The sequence below is a fragment of the Mchenga conophoros genome, linkage group LG13, assembly GCF_057382185.1.
Source record: "Mchenga conophoros isolate Kocher_MC1m ecotype Shallow Benthic linkage group LG13, M_conophoros_male_GT1.1, whole genome shotgun sequence".
Lineage (NCBI taxonomy): Eukaryota > Metazoa > Chordata > Actinopteri > Cichliformes > Cichlidae > Mchenga > Mchenga conophoros.
In genome coordinates this window covers 13,258,161-13,279,954 of record NC_140538.1, presented here as the reverse complement: position 1 = coordinate 13,279,954, position 21,794 = coordinate 13,258,161, and the positions used below count along the sequence as shown (strand labels likewise).

Genomic DNA, 21,794 nt, shown 5'->3' with positions numbered 1-21,794 from the left:
ATCGCAGCCACGTTAACCGACAGAGTTTTTGTAAAGTGTTTTGAGATGATAAAAACAGATAAAACGTGGAAAGGCACCGCGAAATTGGTCAAATAGTGGGTATGATGCACATGACTGCATATGACACACGCGTGTTACTTAATATAGTTACAGCAGGTACAGGTGTGGTTACAGGTGTGGACTCTTGTGTAATGCTGTGTCTATAATCTATAAACTGTTTCGATGTTGCATTAATGGTTAGTCTAGTAAGGAATCAAGGAAACTATTGGACAGAGCAGAAGAATAAAGTGGAATTCGATGGAAATACTTGAAAGTATTTTAAAACTGTACTTGAGTAAAATGAGACCATCTGTTACAGGAAATATTTGTGTTGTCATCAAACTATTATTAAAATATTGTGGGGTTTTTTTTTTGACTCCAAATTAGTAAATTACCAAACAATTACAATAACAATAATAGATTACAATATAAAGCGCCTTGATGCGACTGTTGTTGCGATTTGGCGCTATATAAATAAAATTGAATTGAACACAACGTTTATATTTTTGCCTTTTGCTTCCACCTCAGTAGATTTGAAGTTAAACAATCAAGAATCAGGTGAAGCCCAGGCTCATCTGTAATCCAGAGGGCTGAACGCAAAAAATATATGAGCCATCTTTATCTACCCAAGTGTAATTGGACAAATAGAGGAATAATTATAATGTTCAGTTGTAGTACTTTGTTAAGAAACCTTTGCCAAAACAATGACAGTCTGAAATCCATGGATTTAACCAAATGCAGTAAAGCAAATGCTTCACTGCAGCTGCCATCAATTATGGTTTGCTCTTGAGTCTTTCTGCCTTTCGCCTTCAAAACTTGATGCTCAATCAGGGTGAGATTAGAAGATTTACACGGCCACTACTGAATATCCTATTTCTTTACACTTTATTCAGAATCACCTGGGCCTTGTGCAACATGCTTTGGCTCCCTCAACATCTGTGCTGTGTAGCAGCTTCCAATCAACAGCTGCATTTAGCTGAATATGAGCAAAAATCATACACTTCACGATTAATCCAGCTGTTTCTGTTGCATTATCAATGATCACTACTACCTTAGTGAATTGAGAAGCTATGCCTACCCATGCCATCACTCGTCTCCACTGTGTTTTGAGGAGAATGTATTCGCCGGGTTAACATCCAGTCCAAACCTTCTCCTTTCATTTTTTCCTCACCCTACCTCACACCCATCAAGATTAATCTCAAGTTCATCTGGCTGACATTTTCTCTTCCAAAACTGATTTTCTGATATTTTCTTAGTTGAGTGTATTGTAGCCTTTCTACTCTTGAGGTTTATGAAACCTTTTCCACAGATCTACTACTACTTCTTATGCGAGTTTTAACATCACATGTAGGATAACAAAACTCCTGAAAAGGGACAAACCAGTTTCGCATTAGCCGCCCGCCCAAATTTAATATGACACCGATAAGAACATGGTCAGAAATAATAAAGGTATGCCTACTATGTCTCTATTTAAGGAACCTCAGCTTGTGCAAATCAAAGGCTAAGGTTCCTGCAGTGTTGTTTGTAGCGAGCAGTATCTGCAAACTTGGAAAAGATGAGAAAATAATGATAGACAGACCTAATAAAACAGGCCACTGCCAAAAAAGAGGAATTTTTGGGCCTTCAGTTAGCTTGGAATGTGTACCCTGTGGAAGGTAATATCTCTGGACCAGCACACAGATAATTTATCCCATGAACAATATTTAACAAAGGATGAGAAAAACAAAACACTTAGACAGTTCAAACTGTTTGTGCCTTTGTATTTGAAAAGCAATCAAGCAATGAAATGAACTGTAACTTACAAAGGTCTAGACAAAACCTAAAATTTAAAAACAAAGGTCCTGAGCTCCAGTCATGACACAAACGGTCACTTGGATTTCCGCTTCTGCTTTTGGTACCAATCGGGAACTTCTTTATTTGTCTGTAAATGAAAATAAGAGAAAGAAATAATATGAAAAGTGAAAGAGATTTGTTAATATACTCTCATCTATTTGACTTTCTCATGACTCATGGCTACATACTAGAACATATGCTCAGTTAGTGAAAAACTTCTATTTCACTAAATGATTTTTTAAAAAACTGTTCATCCTTTTATTTCTATTGCTTTGTCCTAACATGTGTCTAAGCACGTTCACATGGTGTGACTCATAAAAAGGGTGGTGCTACAACAGTCACTTACAAACACAGTGGGTTTGGGTTTGTTTGGTGATTCTTCTTCTGCTGTCCTGTTGATACGTTTGGACTGCTGTTTTTTCCCCAATCCAGAAGTCCTGATACCAGTTTTATCTGTTTCCAACAGGTTTAGAGCGTCTGCCTGTCTGGACCGCATGCTGATCAGGACCTGCTTCATCATGGCTAACTCCTGGAAAACCGCACAGTTCATAAAAGAAAAAAGAGGAAACAAGAGTAAAACAATAAATGAAGGAGTGTATGAGAAATTACTGGGAGTGTAGAGTCCAAAAGGCCACAGATTTCAACTATATAATCGTTTGATTTAACAAAAAAAAAAAAAAAAGTAATTCTTCTCTTTTATCTTTATTAATGTTTTGTGAAACATTTGCTTTCAAGAATTCAGGTCGAAGAAACCAAACACAGTCCAGCGATGGGACGACTTGCACTAAGGGTCTGCAGGGATGGCAGCAGCGGCAACAGCAGCAGGGCAGAGAGGGGGACTCTCGGCCATTTCACGGTTCTATTTATCACCTCTGAGGACATGAGCCCTGGCATCTCGCACACACGCACGAGCACACACGCACACACTAGAGCACACACACACGCTAGTGGCATCCCAAATAGCCAAGCTGAGGAACAGCTGTCTATGACAGGGCACATACTTCATACAGCAAACGGCCTGCTTGGGAACATACTCCTGCGTGTACGCGCACGCGTGCCTACGATCATTAAGACGCTGCACTAAATTCTCCGGTGTAAAGATCAACATTAAATTAATCAGCAGCTATTACTTATAATTGATTAATACCGTTAAATTTCAGACAAAAATACCAAACGTTTTGTTTTTAAGAAAAAAAAAAATTGTGTGAATTATCTGATTAAATTATAATTAGGTTTGTGTTCATTTATTTATTTATTTAAAGAAGACTTGAGCTCTAGGATATTATAAAGGAAAATTCCTAAATATTTACCAAAGACTGTTGGGGCCATAATTAAAGAGAGATATTAAATCTTTATATGTGTTGTTCCACTGAAGCATGGATTAACAGGTACGGTACCCACCTGGAGCAAGATACACTCAGACAATACAGTGGATGTCGCAGGTAACAGCTGCAAAACCTCATCACCGAAAACTAGATCTGCAATCATTAGTCATTAAATTCATGCAAACTGGGGAGTACTATAACAAAAAATAAATGTAATCTCTTTAGGTTTTAAACTCATACATTGCCAAAAAAACAATAAAAAACTCTGAGGTTTAAGTCATGAGCTTGTAGGAGAAAGAAAAAAAGAAATTGTGTCTCATCCCTGCAGCGGATGATGTGATCAAATTACAGCTTGCTTTACAATCTGGTTTAGCTACAAGTAAACTCTTGTGATTTGAGCTCAGAATTGCCACATTTCTGTCTGCACTTCAGAAGAAAACAACATGCTGACCTGGAAGAGGTGACTGCTGTTTGAGGGTTTTACTGTTTACGTCAGTTGTGTGATGAAGTTGATCCAACACTTTGAAACTAAGAAACCAACCAACCAACCAGTCTTTCTTTCTTTTTTCCAGGTTTCTCACTTTTCATTTTGTGACCTTACTTTCAGAGAATACTCTGGCTTTTTTATGTTTACAGTGATGTGCTATTGAAATATCACTGCAGCTTATAATTAAGCCCCCTGGAGTCTATTTGTGTGGGGTTTGAAAAAAAAAAAAAGCTCCAACAAAAACTCCATACAACCACTGATAATATAAATAGCAATGTAGCTTTTCGAATAAATGTACCACCCACTCAGTTTACGAATATTTTATATCTTGATATCATCAGAAAGCATTCAGCAAATTGATTGCTAACAATCACATAAACACTAAACAAAACACAACCAGTAACCAACACTGTCCCTTTGTGTACCTCTTGATGGTTGAGAAGTCGCTCCAGATCAGCGGCCATGTTATTTTTCACCTGTTCCAGAGCGGTCCGCTCTTTCCTCAGAGAACTGAGGTCATATTCAAACACAGACAGAGAGATCAGATCTCTAGTTAATACAAAAAGTACACTTAATATTTATTCAGTAAGTATATGTAGTAAAATATTAACATGTCTTGAACAAAAATATTTAAAGACTGCAGAAACGGTAATATTAATGTCCTTCATGAAGCAGATTTAGTGGGTTTTAGTTTTTTTTATTGCTCTTTAGCGTCAGGTCAGGAGATGGGACACACAGGATCAGATGTGAAGGTGTGGTATGCATCGTAATTTGAATGTTCATTCATTTGTGTATGCAAAAATAAACAAAAACGTTCATAATAATAAAAGCAACAGGACTTCAGTGCATCACGTAAAATTCTCCTGAGCTGTGCATCTGCAGCCAAACAGGTTAACCTTGCAGACCCACAGAGAAAACTTAAATGTTTCCGACAGGGAAAGTCTGACAGCATTTTTCTTTTTTTTTAACCCTTCTTGTTCCTGCACCTGGTGAGCGCTCCGTGGTAGCACACAGCAAGAGAAAACCTGCAGTCTGTCAATTTGCATTTTTGACAGGCTAAAATAGAGAGGGCACAACAGCAATTTAGGTCATTGCCAAGAACCTGTAAATGCACTCATGTGGGGACTTACATGCACGCATGCAGGTTTGCACAGACATAATGGGCTAGGTGTGAAAGGGACAAAAGATGAGACTGGGAGATAATGATAAGGAAGAGATAAACCAAAGGGTGGGGAGGTATGGGCTCCCTATTGTATCAAGTGATTTACAAGATACAAAGTTTAACCAAATAAATTAGCAAAGGACGCTTTCCAAGAAGGAGAGAAGGCTGAACAACCTTCAGATGAAAAGGTCGTGAATGAATGTTTTTTTTTGTTTTTTTTTTAAATGTAGTATGCAGCATTTGTACCTGACATTGCCCTCAAGTGAGGTGACACGCTCCTTCAGTATGCTGATCTGTGCATCCCTTTGTCTCACCGTCTCAATCAAGTAACTATAAGGTTGCTGCGTCTGCTGTAACAGCTGGTTGGCGGCCAACAACTGTGGAAAAAACAAAGTATGTGTTAACCTGAGCAGTTAGAGAGCAATTACTTCACGTATGTAATGTTTCGTTTGACTTGTGTAAATTTTTCATGGGTCTGTCAAACTGTTATCTCCGGCATTTTTCAAAGATTCAACTAAAGAAATTAGAAAAAAAAATGTGTTTTTCACAACACACGGCTAGTAACAAAGTGCTCAAAGATGCAATTTAAAACAGGTTCTTTGCAAAGTTGTCTGCTATGTGTAGACACAACACTACCTCATTCCTTAAGTTAGGTGCCTTTATTATGCTTGAATGATTCATAGGTCAGTGTTAAGTGGCTTAAACAAAAACATTCCCCTGGAAATGGTCAGGTACGATAACTTGATGGAAAAAGAGTGAAAAAGCAGCCAATTTCCACAAAAATGAGAAAAAAAACCTTTAAAAGACCTTTAGAAAACTAGTAGTGAAAATCTATTTATAAAAAAAACCAAAATATATTACAAGAACGTCTGACAGCTTAGAAGCAAAATATAAAGAAATCAGCGGTGGCTCAGTACAGTGCACAGTAATTGATAAACTAATGTCACACCAGTTAAGTAATTCTCTTTAGAAACTGGTTTTAGTTCATATTATAAAATTATATCAACTAAAATATTAGCAAATATTTCTGAATGATGCAAGATCTACAGTCATGGCATCTCTGATCTCATCAGGAGAAACTTGCATAAAAGTGAGTTTTTATGAAGGCATATCTAAACTTCAAGCTTTTTATGAAAAAAACAAAACAAAACATATCCATCAGTTGGTATTGTTCTTAAAATCTGCTGAACACTAGATAAAGTATGGGTGTTAAACATTAAACGGCTTTTACAACTGGCCGATAGTGAGTAGAACTGGGTGGAGGCTAAGGACAATCGTTAGTTAGTCAGGGCATTCGTGTGGGTGGTTTAGCAGTTAACACCCTGAGCCTTTCTAGTGAAAAGGAAGTATAATTTTTTCTTTTTCTTTTCTTGTATAGTCAGTGAATCATGAGTTATTCCAGATGAATGCCAGTTGATCACAGCTGACAGTTGAATGGTTGGCTTATTTAAATCCTGCCCATTCTGGCTTGCACAACCTCTCCTCTCATTGAGTTTATAATAATGAGTGAGGAGAAAGAAGAAGAAAAGAAAGGAAAACACAAGCACATTTGGCTGACAGAGCTATCAGGCTTATAATTCCAAGTCTTCCTGGATAAAATTTCCCATTAGTGCACGAGTGGCAGACACGTGACTTTACATACACATTTGTATACAGAGAGAATTCACACACCCAAACTTTAAGCTTCAGTGTTGCACACTCATACACAAACGCAACATACTGCCAAACGCAACAAAAGCTCAATGGCTGTCATGGTTTTTGGCAATACTTCCCACTGTATCAACAACGTTTGACAGGTATTATGACTAACTTCACATTCTTCTCATACAAAGTCTGCAATGCATGCTGTTTGTTTTTAAACAACCTGCCATTTTCGTCATTTGACTTCAAACGTGGAATCTGACAGTTTCATTGTTAAATGTTGACAGAAGATTCAGAAAAAAAGCAGGGGACCATCACAATGTGTCCCTAAGTGGGTTGGATGATACTCACTACTGTGCAAAAGTTTGGCCCTGAGGATGATATGAAAGAAATAATACCACAAATAAAGTCTTACACAACTACGCAGTAGTTAAGAAGAAAATAAAAATAAAAATCCTCCTAAGCTCACTTGCGCATAATTTTTAAAGACACCTGGCACGTCTTCCAGGAGAACTCGCCATGCCACTTCTGAGGACTTAACCTGTGGCAGGTGCTTCTTTCTCTTTACGCAAATTCAGCGCCGTTGAGATCAGGATTCACCGTTATGGATATATTTGTGGTCACTGTCATGCTTACCCTTGTGAAGTACCTAAAACTTTGGCTTAGTACAGCACACATGCACACTCTGCCAAAATCATTTTTTCCATTCTTCAAGATGTGACCTAATGTCACGGCTCCAATGGCAGCCTTTCAAAGAGAAGTGATTATACCACAGTCGTGACAATGTGAGGAGGTAAATAGAGATGAGAGAGGAGCCATCAAGGTTGGGCTTTGTAATGACTTTCTTTTGTTACAAGAGGGAATACGTAAATCATTGTGACTTTGACAGAAAAAGTGGAATAAATTTAAGCAGAGTCGCTGTAGGAGTTTTGTCACGGCGGGAAAACAAGTGTTTGCAGGTACTGACTTGAAATGCTTTCAAGTTTGTTTTCCTTAGAAAACTCTCATATTAATGATGTTCTCCAGGGAACTTGATATTGTTTCAGGTGTTTACCTGTTCAGATATCTGCCCCGTCTGCGACTTGTGACTTTCCAACTCTCTCCTCAGTGATGTATTCTGCCTCTCGAGCTGCAGCACCCTGCGGGCCAAGTGAACGCTGCACAACAGCCACATAAAAGTTATGGGAATTTCAATCAACAAGACAAAAATCAACAAGATTACACTAGTGTGTATTTACACAATGCATCTTCTAGAGTCTGCTGCTAGGCAATGAGATTAATTTAGCCTTTTGGCTGCACATGCTGGAGATAAAAATCAAATAAAAGACTAAGTGGAAACATGTCCAGATGTTCTAGTTTGGTATTTCTAAGGAATTACTGTTAAACAACTGTTTAGTTCACAAGGCAAAAGACACCGTGTGGGTGACCGCCAAAGAAGAAAGCCACAAAGATGCACGATATGTGTCACATTTAAAGCATAAACAGCAAATTGTTTACAAGTATTGCAACATAAAGGGCAAAATTCAAAATCAAATACAAAGGAAAAGAATATATGACAATATAAATGATGCATTTCTTTAAACACTCAAAATATGTTTTGCAAATCTTATGCAGGATGCAAAACCTTAAAAGACCAACATTTGTGTTGCATCCTTTGCTTGAAATGCAGTGAAGTGCTTCATGTACTATACCTCTGTTTTAGTCTTCTTTTGGCCGTTGTAGGAACATTTGCCCCATAGCCATATGAGAACAAAACCCTCTCTGCCTCTTCTTCATTCTCAACTGATAAGAGATAATGGTACAACTGGAATTAGAGTATGTCTGCGGGGCTATTAAGATAAACAGGTACAAACATGTGGTTTGTTTTCTTTTCCTGCAAAGCTCAGGCATTTAAAAAGATCAAAAGATAAAACTGTATTAAGATTTTGTTGCCATCTTTCTATGTCAATCTCCCATTGACATAGAAAGATTATTATGTAATTTGTATTACACACATTTTTCCAATGTTAGGTTCCAGTTGAGTGCACTTGTTTGCTTTTGTCTGTCTGATTTCACAGATATGTGTTTAAAGTGGCTGTTTCCACAGAGATAATGCAATACTCTTACTTTCGGCGGCTTGCATGGTGACCTGGTCCAGCTCTTGCTCGAGCTTTTCATACGTTTCCAGGCGAGACGCCTGCTCAGCGTTCTGAGTCTGCAGCTCTGCTACCCGCCTCTCTGAGGAAGTTTGTAGCCTGTAAAACTCCTGAGTGAGGAGCTTAGCAGCAGGAGGAGAGACAGAGAGACAGACAATAATGTTCAAAACTATTGTTCTTAGTTGCACTTTAACACCTTTGTTTCCAAATTATGTCCGCAGAGTTATAGTTTATCAAGATCAGCTTTTTCCAAAATGATAAAAGTTATCTCACTTCAGTTATGTTTTGCTGTAAAATGAGGTTGTCAAACATGCCAACGCTATCAGTAAATCCTGTCATAAACCTGCCGCGTATGACCTGTGCAACTGCCACAAGAGTTGACTTGAGTCCCCATGAGTTGTGCTTACTGACAGAGAGTCATTTGCACTGATGGCAACATTGCCATGTCAAGCTATCCCAGTGTGGGATGGTTTGTTGATGGAGGCGATTTAATATAAATTCTAATCTCTGCATTAAAACTCATGATATGAGCCCTCTTGCTTCTAGAATTCCCAGAGTATTTAAAATATTTTAATATAATATTGATATTTGGTCTCTCTGTATAGCTACAAAAATCACCATGCAAAATATCCCAATACTTTTTATTGATTGATTTATTTTTCCCCACCACCCCAAACTAACATAGTAGCAAAAAACCTTTCGCTATACAAAGATAAAATGGTTAATAAATGTTAAGGTAACCCTGGACACACACAAGGCTTTGAAATCTTTTGATACTGCCAAGTTTATAGAGACTGAAAGAAAATGTAAAATGCTGTGCCTCAGCCTGCTAGTAAAGACACCTATCGTATAAATTTGAGGCGATTTTCCAAAAGGTTGACCGCTGATCTTGACCCTGAGTTCAAGTTCATTGAGATGAGAAGTCACCTCGTTTCTAAGTTAACTTGAGTGTCTAAACCGCCCGCTCAGCCAGCAAGGTTACGACAATACCCCATCAAACTTTTACAGCTGAGGGGCAAGAATTTCCTGGATTGGATGAGTGCTTTTTTGCTTTTGCTTATTTTGCTTCTTGCCTATGCTGTTTTGCCAAACTCAGTTTGATGCAGGCAGAAATTCATCGTAACAACAGGCTTGTAGGGAACAAGTACATTTACATATTTGACACACTTACATGTTTCAGACTATGAAACAAATTTTAGTATTTGAAAAAGACAGCCAGGTTTTAAATGACAATGTCATTTGTTACAGAAAAACAGCTATCTAAACCTAACCTAATAACTGGCTGTGCCTTCCTTGGAAGCAAGAATTGCAGTAACTTGGAAATAGTCTTACACATTGCTGTGCAGGAATTTTGGCCCGCACTTTCAGAAATTTTAATTCAGCCAAACAGGTGGGTTTTCATGCATGAATGGCCTGCTTAAGGTCATTCCAAGGCATCTTAATTGGATTTAAATGTGGGCTTTTGACTAGGTCACTCCAAAAACCTTCATTTTTCTTTGTTTTGTAGCCATTCAGAGGTGGTAGAGAGCTTCACGGTTCCACCAGTTGGCCATCACACTACACCACCACCGCACCACGTTTGACGGTTTGTATGATGTTCCTTTTATGAAATGCTGTGTTGCTTGTGTTATGAGACACAAATCTTCCAGAAAGTTTTCCCTCATAAGTCCATAGAATTTTCCTAAAAGTCTTCATCAACAGATCATCAAGATGTTTTTAGGCAAATATGAAATGAGCCTTTGTGTTCTTTTTGGTCGACAGTAGTTTTCTCCTCGGAAGTCTCCCATGGCCATTTTTCCCAGTCTCTTTCTTACTGTTGAATCACGAACGCTGACCCTAACTGAAACACATGAGGTCTGCAGTTCTTTTGTGTCCTCCTGGATGAGTCATTGATGCACTCTTAGAGTATTTGGTAGGACGGCCACTCCTGGGAAGGTTCTCTGTTTGTAATTAATAGATCTCACGATGGTTCACTGAAGTTCCAAAGCCTTGCCTTGGAAATTGCTTTTTAATCTTTTCCAGACTGAGTGACAATGACATTGTTTCTCATCTCTTCTTGAGCTTTTTTAGATGGTGGCATGTGATTTCTTGATTCAAGAGGTCTGGCAGGAATCAGGCCTGGGTGTGGTTAGTGAAATTAAACTTAGCTTTCCAAAATAAATGTGGTTAATTTTCTCACAGTTAATTAACAACTTAAAAAGGCAGGACAATAATTTTTTCAGACAGGGCCAGGTGGGTTTAACTCTTTTCCCCCCGACTAAATGAAATCACAATTTAAAAACTACATTTTGTATTTACTTGGGTTATCTTTGTTTAAAAGAAAATTTATTTGAGGATCTGAAACATGTAAGTGTAACAAAGATGCAATGTCCAATGCAAAAAGAGGAAGCTAGGAACTATTTGACGCTTGTCTTTTTAATCACAGTACACTATACTGGGAAGTTGTGGAGAAGTACCTAAACATTATTTATGTACTGAAGCCACAGGTCAATATTGTTATCGTTCAGATTAAACATAGAGTTCCTTCACTTACATACCCCTCTGAGTGTGTCTCTCCACCATGCCTCAGTTCATGTGCAGATGCATAATGAAACACATGCTCAAATACAGCTTATAAGATAATGACAAGATAAATAAGATAATGGCTAGATAGTAATTAACTAAAAAGAGAAGATGGCGTAATTACAGCACTGATAAATACGTTAAAGGGATAATGAAAATTTTTAACTGATTTTTCCCATTTGATTTAATCAACGGTGAACTACAAAGCATTACACGGACTTTTAATCAGAATGAATGTTCCACCATCGTAATCAAATGATGGATAATGGAGTAATATCTTGAGACGTAGGGTATATTTTTGTTCCCATTACATACATGATTACATAAACTTTGTTTTTGGATTAACTTGTTAGAAATTGTTTCCTTTTACCATTTTTCCTTTTCAACATTTACTCGAAAAATAGATCAGGAGAAAAGAAAGATCAGACGGAGACAAAAAGCAAGCCTTGCAATCACAGCATTAATTTAAAAATAAATAAATAAATAAATAAATAAAGCATTTTTCTCCTTTTAAGAACACGTGATGTGATGAGAGGTGCATCCAGACATCAAGGACTAATTGCACTTAGTGTACTTCTTTCATAAGTACGCTTGATTCATTGGACACAAATAAAAATGAAGCCACTGGAGCGATTTATGAAGACGGATAGCCGTGTTAATTTTTAAGTACTATGGACGGACTTGATTTTAGGCTTCAGTTGTGCATATTCGGTTGTAATAACAACATCGTATGTTTGTGGGCAACGTTTCTCCCGTCTGTGCCAAACAGATCATTTTTGACTGACTGATAATTAGGAGTAGACTAGAAGCACCAACTTTGTTATCAAAGAAGTGTTCAAGGTGACAATCAGACTGAGGTAATCTTGAATTAAATAAGAAGACTGAGAGAATTTTTAAGTTGTGTGCTACTCTCTGTAATGAATGCTCCACAGACCTCAGCAGGATGCACTGAACCTGCTTTTAAAAATTCTAGGAGAAATCCAATTACTAATACGAATAAACAACCTGTAACATTAACTCAAGCAGAAAGTAAAACAAACACACTAGTAATCGGGTATCCCATCATTTTATGTCTGAGTACCTCTAGTTTCTTCTGCTGTTTCTCACACTCCAGCTGACACTGAGCTAGGGCTTTAGCCGTCTCATCCTTGACCATATTAGCACGCTCAGCTTCAAAAGAGTGCAGCTTGGCCTGGTTGGATAGTTCTGCCACCCGGCTGTCTGTACCCAGCTGCAGCTGACGGAACCTAGAGTAAGAAAAGATGGAGATAAAGTCACACACCTCACTAGATATTAAAGATAATTTTTGTATTTTTTTTTTTTAAATGCTACAACATGTTTTGGTACAAAGAGACTATGTGGACTAGATAATAAAGGAGCACAGTGTGCTTCTCACACAAAAGGTAAACTCAGCTGTAGGCTGGTGGTTGAGCTCAGGCATGCCCGGTGGTTTTAAACAAACGCTGCAACTTCTTCCGTAACAGGGACTCAATTACATTTTGCGGTAAATGTCTTAAAAGCATGCTCCTTTGGAAACTGGCAAAGAAGCTGTCAGTTGGTATACTTTAATTCCCCATTGTACACTATTGTGAAATGAAGTTCAATTTGCGCCTCCACCGCTACACAAAGTCATTTAGCAGGAAGTTTGCTTGTTACCATTTCTTCAGTTGTGCTTGCAGCAGTTTTTGATTTTGTTCCATCTACAGTGATTAAGTTGGCACCAGTAAAAGGTTTTTCCATATAACCTAACCAATTAGACAAGAACAAAGGGACCGAAAGTGCCCTGCAGTTAATGTCGGATATAGAATATAAAGACAGAGGTGCTTTTATTTTCATTTTGATCCAATTTTCTATGCATGTAAATGCAAAGACATAACAAACTGGTTGGTTATTTTAATCTTTCCAGTCATTTATCAGGCTGAAACAGCAAATGGATCCTGATGAATCGAGCAGCATGTGTAAGACTGTTAGATGAGTAAGAAAAATAACTTGAAGATATCACTTCCCGCTCGAGAGAAATTATAAACTCAATTTTTTCGTGACTAATTAAAAAAGGGCAACGATTTTTCTGCAGCCTTTAAAGTACAACACGAGCAGACAACAGTTTCAAGCTCACTTCTCCTCCCTAGGCAGTGTTCGAGCATGCACACACAGACCCCATCAAGTCGTGGAGGTTGGTTGGATAATATTAATAACTCTCGATTACAGCTGACCTGATAAGATTTCATCATCCATAGTGCGCAGGCCTGAGCTATGTGCTCACAGTGATAGACGTGTACACATGGTGGACATTTTATGCCTTCTATTATTCATCGTGGCCGCAATATGGAAGCAAAGAAGTAAAAATTTCTTTGGAAAACAATGCTACCCTTCCGGAAGGCTCATTAGCTGCATTTATTCTTGTGCTTTTAAATGGCAAATTTATGACAGTGGCAAATAAGAGTACGTGACACTCAAGCTACCCAAGGCAGCATTGCTGCAGCAAAGTCTGTCAGGAAGGTGAAAACGGAAAACTGTGCTCAACACTTTGCCTTTGTTTTGGACAATCGGATCGCTAAGGTTCAAGCTGGCCCTTTAGGCTTAAATTAACTGACGCCATTTCAGGCTTCTCACCCTCATTCTTTGCCCCAGAAATAGGGGCATGCGTGGGGTTAGGGGTTAAGGGCTTGAGGCTAGCATCTGTCATTGCTGGCTTGCGATGTGATGTAGAGAGGGAATGTGATCGCTGTAGAGAGAGTCCAAGGGAGAGTGAAGTGACTTTGTGCATGTGTGTGTATGTGTGTGTGTGTGTGTATGGAAAGACTAACAGCTGGTGGTTTGGATGTAGAGAAATGCATGGCATGTAGTAGTAACCCAGGACTGGGACACTACTACTACTGCTGCTGCTGCTGCTGCTGCTGCTGTGTAAGTGGCTCTGTTTGTGTGTTGCAGAGACACTTAAAGTGAAAAAAATAAAGATTTATGACATGAGAAATGAGAATTCTTGATGGTGCAGAAAGAAATTTCTCCACGTAAATAATTGTTAGTTTTAAAATGTGGTTTCAAAAGGGAGTCTTGAGAAATCAGGTGCAAAGACACATACCATGTGACTAATGACACGACTGAAATGCTACCTCCAATAAAAAAGAAATCTTACACCTTAAGTATTTATGTGCTGGCGTGTTCATCAGGGCTCACAATATTTCTGTAGCAATTTTCATGCAATTTTTAAAACTTCTTACAAGGCTGTGGCCCAGAGGCACCTTTCCAGGCTATACTGAGATGGCCTCTGTGGCCTGGAGCAGAGATAGAGACTAGCTGGTCAGACACTAATCACTCAGAAGGAGGGTGGAAAAGGAAAAAATATACTAGAAAAACAACTTCATTTTTTTTTTTTAAAAAACCTACAAAATCTGAAAAAACCCCACATAGTTTAAGCATTAAAAGGCAACAAAACTTGATTACTAAACTCACTTTCTCTTAATAGCAATTTCAAAATCTCATCTTATTTCCTCAGCAAATATCGTCAGTGCCACCAAATAATCGGTGCCTCATTTTGCTTTTTACCTGTGCTGTTTCTGCTTTTACAGGCCAAGACACTGGCTGCTTAGGACCTCTTTTTATAAAGTAAACTGACTTCCGAGCAACCTTTTGATCTCTCTGCTACAGCAAAGCCTTCATGTGATCTTTAGTAAGAGATGGTAAACCACAGCCACCAAAGTCCTGCCGCGCCCACAACATTTGCTAATGACAGGCGGCCAGTGGCTCGCATGTCAGCGTCAAAGCAAGTACAAGCTCACAGCTTTAAAAGAAACAGAAGAAACACGGTGAGAACTTAATCTTTATAAAAAGCACAGCAATCAAGCTGGCTTTATTAATCAAACTAGTTTGGCTTCTTTGGCTGGCAAACACAAAATACAATGAATTATGCAAATGGGTTCCAAATATTTCATGGTTAACAACGACAACAAAGAGTCGTTCCAGATGCCCTCAGTTACCCTCAGGTAGAGTTTCTTAAGTAGCCAACATTGGAAGGTGTTAACTAACCACGACACTACCTGTCACATTAACAAATCTTTCTCACGCAGCTGGAAACAAAAACAGACTTTAGTAGTCTAAAGCAGAGGTCCCCAACCATTTTTTGCGCCACGGACCGGTTTATGCCTGACAATATTTTCATGGACCGGCCTTTAAGGTGTCGCGGATAAATACAACAAAATAAAACTAGTACCGGTACTGAAAAAAAGAAAATTTATTCATAACACACGTGAAAAGACCAAGGAACCGAGTAAACGATAAAAACGATAACAAAATAACGCTGAAAAGAGATAAAAACCCTGAAAACTATACATTTCACACCTGAGCCTCAACTCTCGCGGCCCGGTACCAAACGACTCACGGACCGGTACCGGTCCGAGGCCCGGGGGTTGGGGACCGCTGGTCTAAAGTATGTAATCATGTGACCAAGCACTTTTTTCCACTTTCATGTGTGGTATTTTCAATTGTAACTAAGAATTTGTACTCATTATATCGCTGCTTGCACGGATAAAAATGTTGATATTTATTCTAAAACTACCAGTTTTCATGTTATTTAAAACCTCCCATTTTGAACCGCATTAAAAATCTAGTTTATACAAGAAAAAATAAAAGAAGTTACCCCTAACATGCATTTAACAAGGTGCACAGACAGTCCCATTTTCCCACTTACTTTTTTTAGCACTCTCTCTCTTTGTTTTTTAATCAAATTAAGACTGAGAGAATTTTATTAATAATCAATAAAATAACTTCCACTTATCTTCTTGACTACAAAAATGACCTAAAGGGAGACTTCTGAGTCAGAAGTCTCCCTTTAGGTCATTTTTTCTGACTTCTGTGCATGACATGGAGTGACAGGGAAAAAAAACATGTCAGTGTTGCGCCTTAAGCATGTGACAGATGATAAAACTCACTGCTCCAGCAGTTGGTCATATCTGGACTGGGCATCTCTCTCAGCAGCCACTGCTCGGTCTCTCTCCAGCACCGCGCCGTCTCTGGCCTCGCGCAAGTTCCTGATCAAACACACACACACACACACACAGTTGAAAGACACTCTCATTCCTGTGGAGAGCAATGATTTTAATCATTCGAAGATATGCTGCTATTTTCTTAGTTTTTGAGGTACTGTTACATTGTAACATTGTAACAGCTCTTTCTTCTCTTAAATATCTGTGTAGGCACAAGTAAATACAGTAACAGACAAATGTTATGTTATTTTACTGACCTTTTTTTGAACATGTATATATAAAGAAAAAAAAGAAAAGAAACATTAAGTTGACACGAATAAGTATATAATCACACAACTTACACACTCACAAAGGATCAGGGTGAAGTTTACTGCGAAATTTGCTTTACTCTATGTTAGATAAGATGAAAAATAAAAAGACCAAGTGTAGTGTGTGCACAATTATTCTACTTTTTGCTGTTCTCTAATTCACCACAAGTAGCTCTACATATTTTAACAATGCAAATATTTATGTTTGATGTCTTGTTTCTTCTCCTCCTCCCGGGGATCTTTTGCTTTTTAGGTGAATTTGCAAACCACAACATCATTGAGTCACCAGCCTCTTCCCTAATGCAATGGTTCAATTTGTAATTATAAACCACTCACTGACTCTTAATGAGTAATGAATAATGTTTGACTTTACTTGGTTTAAACAGCACCCCTGATATTCAGTTTTTCAGCAGTTATACTAAAAGACGCTGATACCTGTTTTCCCTCTCATACATCTCCCTGGAGGTTCTCTGCAGGTTGTCTATCTCCTGACTTGTTTTCAGCCTGATGTTCTCCAACTCCTCTCTTAATTTGCTCTCATATTCTGACTTGTAGTGGTCTCTGTAGAGAAAAGAAGATAAAAAAAATGGTTTTTTTAAATGAACAGAGCATTATACGCAGAAGCTTTCTTCATGTGGGTGAGGTCATAAGAACTGAGATCAGAATACAGCTGGCAGATACTGCGTATCATCATCTAATTTTTATTGACTATTATAATACTTGCACAGCTTACTTCTTCCATATCAAAGCACTAGAATAGTGGCTTCTTATGAGAAGCATAAAAGAACAAAAACAGCAAAGCCGAACCTGGATGCTACATATTTTTCATAGGCGTCTTCCCTGGCTTTTTTAGTGTCTTCTAATTGTACCTGGTCAAAAAAACAGAAACAAAGGTGAAAGCAAACCACACGGGGACTTCTTGTGTTACTATAAGCATTTTGCCAAAGAACTGTCTGAACCTGCAATCTCTCCAGGCGGTCTTCTTCATGTGCACAGCGAACACTGAGTTCCACATTCTGCCTGTGCAGGTACTCCTTGTCCTTCTGCAGGAGTGTCACTGATTGTTGCAATGTTGCCACCTGGAGGACACGAAGGAAGAATACATTTAAAAAACAAAAAACTATTAACACAGAACCATGAAAGAAAGATTTAGAGGGTATTACGAGGAAAGCATCTGTGTGATGCACCTCTTTGCTGAGTGTGTCCCTTTCTCTGGTCACTGCAGCGTGAGACAAGTCTACGGCCTCATATCTCCTCTTTAACTCCTTCAGCTCTGCTTCAAAGTTGTCGCGCTCTCTATAAAACACAACATCAGGAGTGGACACAAATTTAAACTTACAAGTTCAAAATTTAAATATAAAGGTAAGTTTAAATTCATCATCTCCTACTTGTTGTTTTCTGAGGGGAAAAGGGGTTTGGAGCTTGTTGTTTCCAGGTTATTAGATAATATCATAGTGAAATGCTGCTCTTTGAAACATTACATAATATTAAAGTAATTAAAATGATAGCAAACAAAAACTGACGGCTGGTTTTCCTTTTTTAAATAAAACACAAAGGCTCCTGGCGTCCTACTTTTCCACCACATCTATTACAGACATACTGTTACGCCAGACGATCCATTAAGTGTTTCAACGCCAGTATCAAATGTTACAATGCACTGTTTTCAAAGGATCTGACTCACAGTAGTCAAATTTATAATGTGTTCTTTCATTACTGTTATAGAAGAAAAAGCAGCGGGCTGCTCTTAAATCTACAATACAGTTCTGCATTTTTTCCCCATGTACTGTTTAAAAATTGTGTTTCTGGGACAAGGACAGAGCCTAAAATATGTACTGTGGCCTTCGTGGGAAATATAGAAAGCTCATAAGCTGACCTCTGATTAGCAAATGTCACATAAGCAAACACACCGTTTGATGTTTGGGTAGTTTTCTCTGCGGTAGTCGCCATCTTGGATCTGCTGTTTGGTGTCAGCCAGTTCTAAGGTCAATCTCTGACTCCTCATCTCCAGCTCTGTACGCAACCGCCGCTCTTCCTCGTAGCTCTTTGAGGACACATGCACAGAAAAGACAATACTGATAATACAAGAAGCACCTTATCTACTACGACTATTAGTATTATTAGCATTATCATCATCATTATTAGCATTAGCATTATTATTATTAGATGTGATAAGACACATTCCCGCATTCAGCACGAGGTGATGCGCAATTTTACAGCCAGACGTCTCCAAATCACAAACCGAAACCTTGCCAAGAAAATAAGGCATCCGAAAGAAATACTAGGAATTCTGCTACTAGTATTCCTTGGACACTGGAAGGAATAATAACGAAAAACTGAAAGATTAGGATTTCAGGAAGAATCCAGTCCAGGCACTCAATGTAGGAGCAACTGATAAAAAGGCCTTTGTTTTTAGTGAGCTAGAGGAATTAGAATATGTACACTATTGGCTTGTGTGTTCTTCAGGGTGCGGGACGTCTACGTTTAAAAAAAAAAAGAAAAAAAAAAAAAGTAAAATCACCTGTCACACAGCAATGTTTAGATGCCCTGTGGCATTTTCATCTTAAAGCATCTCTTGCCAAGAAGAGAATTAGGACAGGATATTTTCCACAGTTTTCCCATTCTCAGATGTTCCGAACACAAGGAAATAGTCTGCTTTTAAGACATCCAAACTACTGTGTGGGTAATACAAGCATGCTGTTTGGATAGTGCACATGTGGAAGCACACATGATATCCACTCAGTAATGCAGTACAGGAATATTACCTGTGCTATTTACTATCTGTAACAAAGCAACAGCATGCCTACTTTTTACTATGGAACCGTCAAGTTAAATACCAGCATGTCTGGTCCGACTGTGTCAGACATTTGCGTTCTCACATTCACCTCCTTAGGGTGAAAACTGCTTAGCCAACATCCCTCCAGCAGCCCGAGTCTGAATTCATGACATTTTTTTGGCATATTATAACCCTGCTGTCAGCATGACACAGCATTTTCTCATCATTGTGTCATGCATGCCTACGGGGTGTCTGGTAGTTGTATTGACTGTACTGTTTTTGTTTAACTCACACCAATATCATTCTCAACACTGCAGTTTTTAACATGACCACTGAAAAGTCGCTACGATTGACGCTTTTAGCACACCTTGACCATCTGGGATCTTTGTTTTTACATTTCCTAAACAAGTGACTCAAAGTCTGAGTGTTTCAAGTATGTTGCTTTAAACATAACAAAAGAAAATAAAGACAAAAAAGAACAAGTGTTTGATATGCTACGTAAACAATTATGTGAACACTTTGCACAAGTGCTGCTAGGTTGGGTTTGTGTGTTTTACCTCAATCAGTGTCTTCATCTTGGTTTTGTGCATACCCAGCTCTTCTGTTACACTGCTGTCCTTCAGACTAAGCTCAACCAGCTGGGCCCGCAGAGGAGTCACTACCTCATAGAAACGCATCTAGGGACACAGCACAAAGAAAACGTCACCTTGTTTCTTAATTTCTTTATATGTTGTCCTTTCTAATGACCAATAGAAGACCACCTCATACTCACAGCTACATATTCCTGTATAGATATTTTGTCCTCAGGAAGACCACGAAGCTCCTGGTATCTGTCCTGGGAGAGGTCCAGATCCCTGAGAGATCTCCTCAGTTCTCCAGCCTTCTCACACAGCTGTCGGTTAGTCTCCTCCAGCTGCTGCTGCCTGAGCAGGATGGCCTCCATCTCCTGCTTACGCAGAGCCTGCTGCTTCCTGGTGATGACAGCCTTTTTTAACAAAGTTGACATTTGACCTCAGCAGCTAAATGATGGGACGGAGGGTATATGTAGTTGTATTAGTTAGAAATTACATTACAATGCACTATAGAAGCTCTGCTTATGCACGTTAAAGCACACATAATTGTGTACTTTAACATGCATAACACGCAGGTCCTCTTTCACTGCATCCATCAATCTTCTCTGTGGTATTCCTGTTTTCCTCCTGCCTGGCATCGCCATAAGACCCTGACCTCCAATCCCAGATCCAACAGGATTAGAAATGGTTCAGATTAAGCAGTTTGTATACAAAGTTAGAAAGGCAAGGTTGACATGGTTTGGACACGTACAGTGCACGGATAACTGATATATCTGATATAATTGTCCGATATATCAATTATCAATCACTGGACATACTGTATCAATTATTCACGCACTGTACGTGTCAAAACCATGTCAACCTTGCCTTGTTGGAAATACTGCTCAATAGCCTGAGCTGTATATGCATTTCTTGCTCCCAAACATGACACTGATGCTACAAAGGGCACAGGGCAGACACAACATCCTTGTGTGATGTAATACAATGAGATATGGGGGCAGGGGCCACGTCTATAAGAGTGCTGCTTTATATGCACACATAAAGACTTCAATTTAAGTCTTTATGTCTCGGAAAATATAACTAGTCATGAAACCCCTGCTCTGGTTGTGTCCTTTCTCACCTGTTCTCCTCCTGAGTAAGTTTCAGCTGGTTATCCAGTCTTAGGACCAACACTTGTTTCTGATGCAGGGCGTCATTCAGCCTCTCCTCCAACTCCTCAATCTGAAACACCAGATATTTTATTATAGACGCTTTAATTCAATCACAAAACTATTACTGCAACAATGATGCTGCAGTACCAGGTCGTTTTTCTCCTAACCAGGGGAAAAGTTATCTGCAGAAACACTGTCTCCATTTCCCACCCCAAGTCTACCTTTGACATATGATCGGCCTTCATGTTGTCTATGATGAGATTCTTCTGAGATAGCTCGATTTTAAGCAGCTGGATGTTGTGCAGCAGCTCCTTCCTCTCGATCAGCTGGCGGGTCACCTTCTGGGAGCCGTTCCGCTGCTCGTCGGACGAGGAGACATCCTCGGTGGTGGGCACGGTAGTCTCCAAGCTGATGTCCTCAGACTCTAGGTCCAAAGAGCTGGAGACGTTGGCTGCAGTCGGCTTGAGATGCTGCTTCTTCGGAGGCATTTTGTATCGTTTTGAATCCTGATTCTGACTCCTCGGTACCTCTCTGGCTAAACAGCTAAACACTGGCAACCAGCGTTAAACAAAGAGGACATGAACTTCATGCTGAATTGCAGTGACACCCCGGACTCAAAAAGAGAAGCCACAGAATTGTTTTTGTTTTCAAGGGTCCCGCTCTGAGCTGCCTGCTAGCCGCCACCGGCTCGACTTCTATGTGGGTTCAGCTACAGCGCCCTCTGTAGTAATAACCGTGAAGTGCAATCGCCATATAGTTCTCTGTACGTGATAACGATATACCGTCGTGCAGTACCCCCTCCTAACACGGGGGTCGCTATAATA

General features: G+C 39.1%; 1 protein-coding gene across 1 annotated transcript; it reads right to left on the bottom strand.

The window, feature by feature from the left end:
• Nucleotides 1-1,785: 1,785 nt before the first annotated feature.
• On the bottom strand, nucleotides 1,786-21,794 carry pibf1 (progesterone immunomodulatory binding factor 1). Its single transcript, XM_085296559.1, has 18 exons — nucleotides 21,192-21,794; nucleotides 20,940-21,040; nucleotides 20,020-20,218; nucleotides 19,805-19,924; nucleotides 18,382-18,515; nucleotides 17,662-17,770; nucleotides 17,434-17,553; nucleotides 17,282-17,343; nucleotides 16,910-17,035; nucleotides 16,113-16,211; nucleotides 12,266-12,431; nucleotides 8,594-8,744; nucleotides 8,179-8,269; nucleotides 7,542-7,644; nucleotides 5,093-5,223; nucleotides 4,110-4,194; nucleotides 2,219-2,401; nucleotides 1,786-1,960 (listed from the first exon to the last, which is right to left on the bottom strand). The coding sequence occupies exons 1-18, from the start codon at nucleotides 21,456-21,458 to the stop codon at nucleotides 1,907-1,909; spliced, it is 2,301 nt and encodes a 766-aa protein (XP_085152685.1). The 5' UTR covers nucleotides 21,459-21,794; the 3' UTR covers nucleotides 1,786-1,906.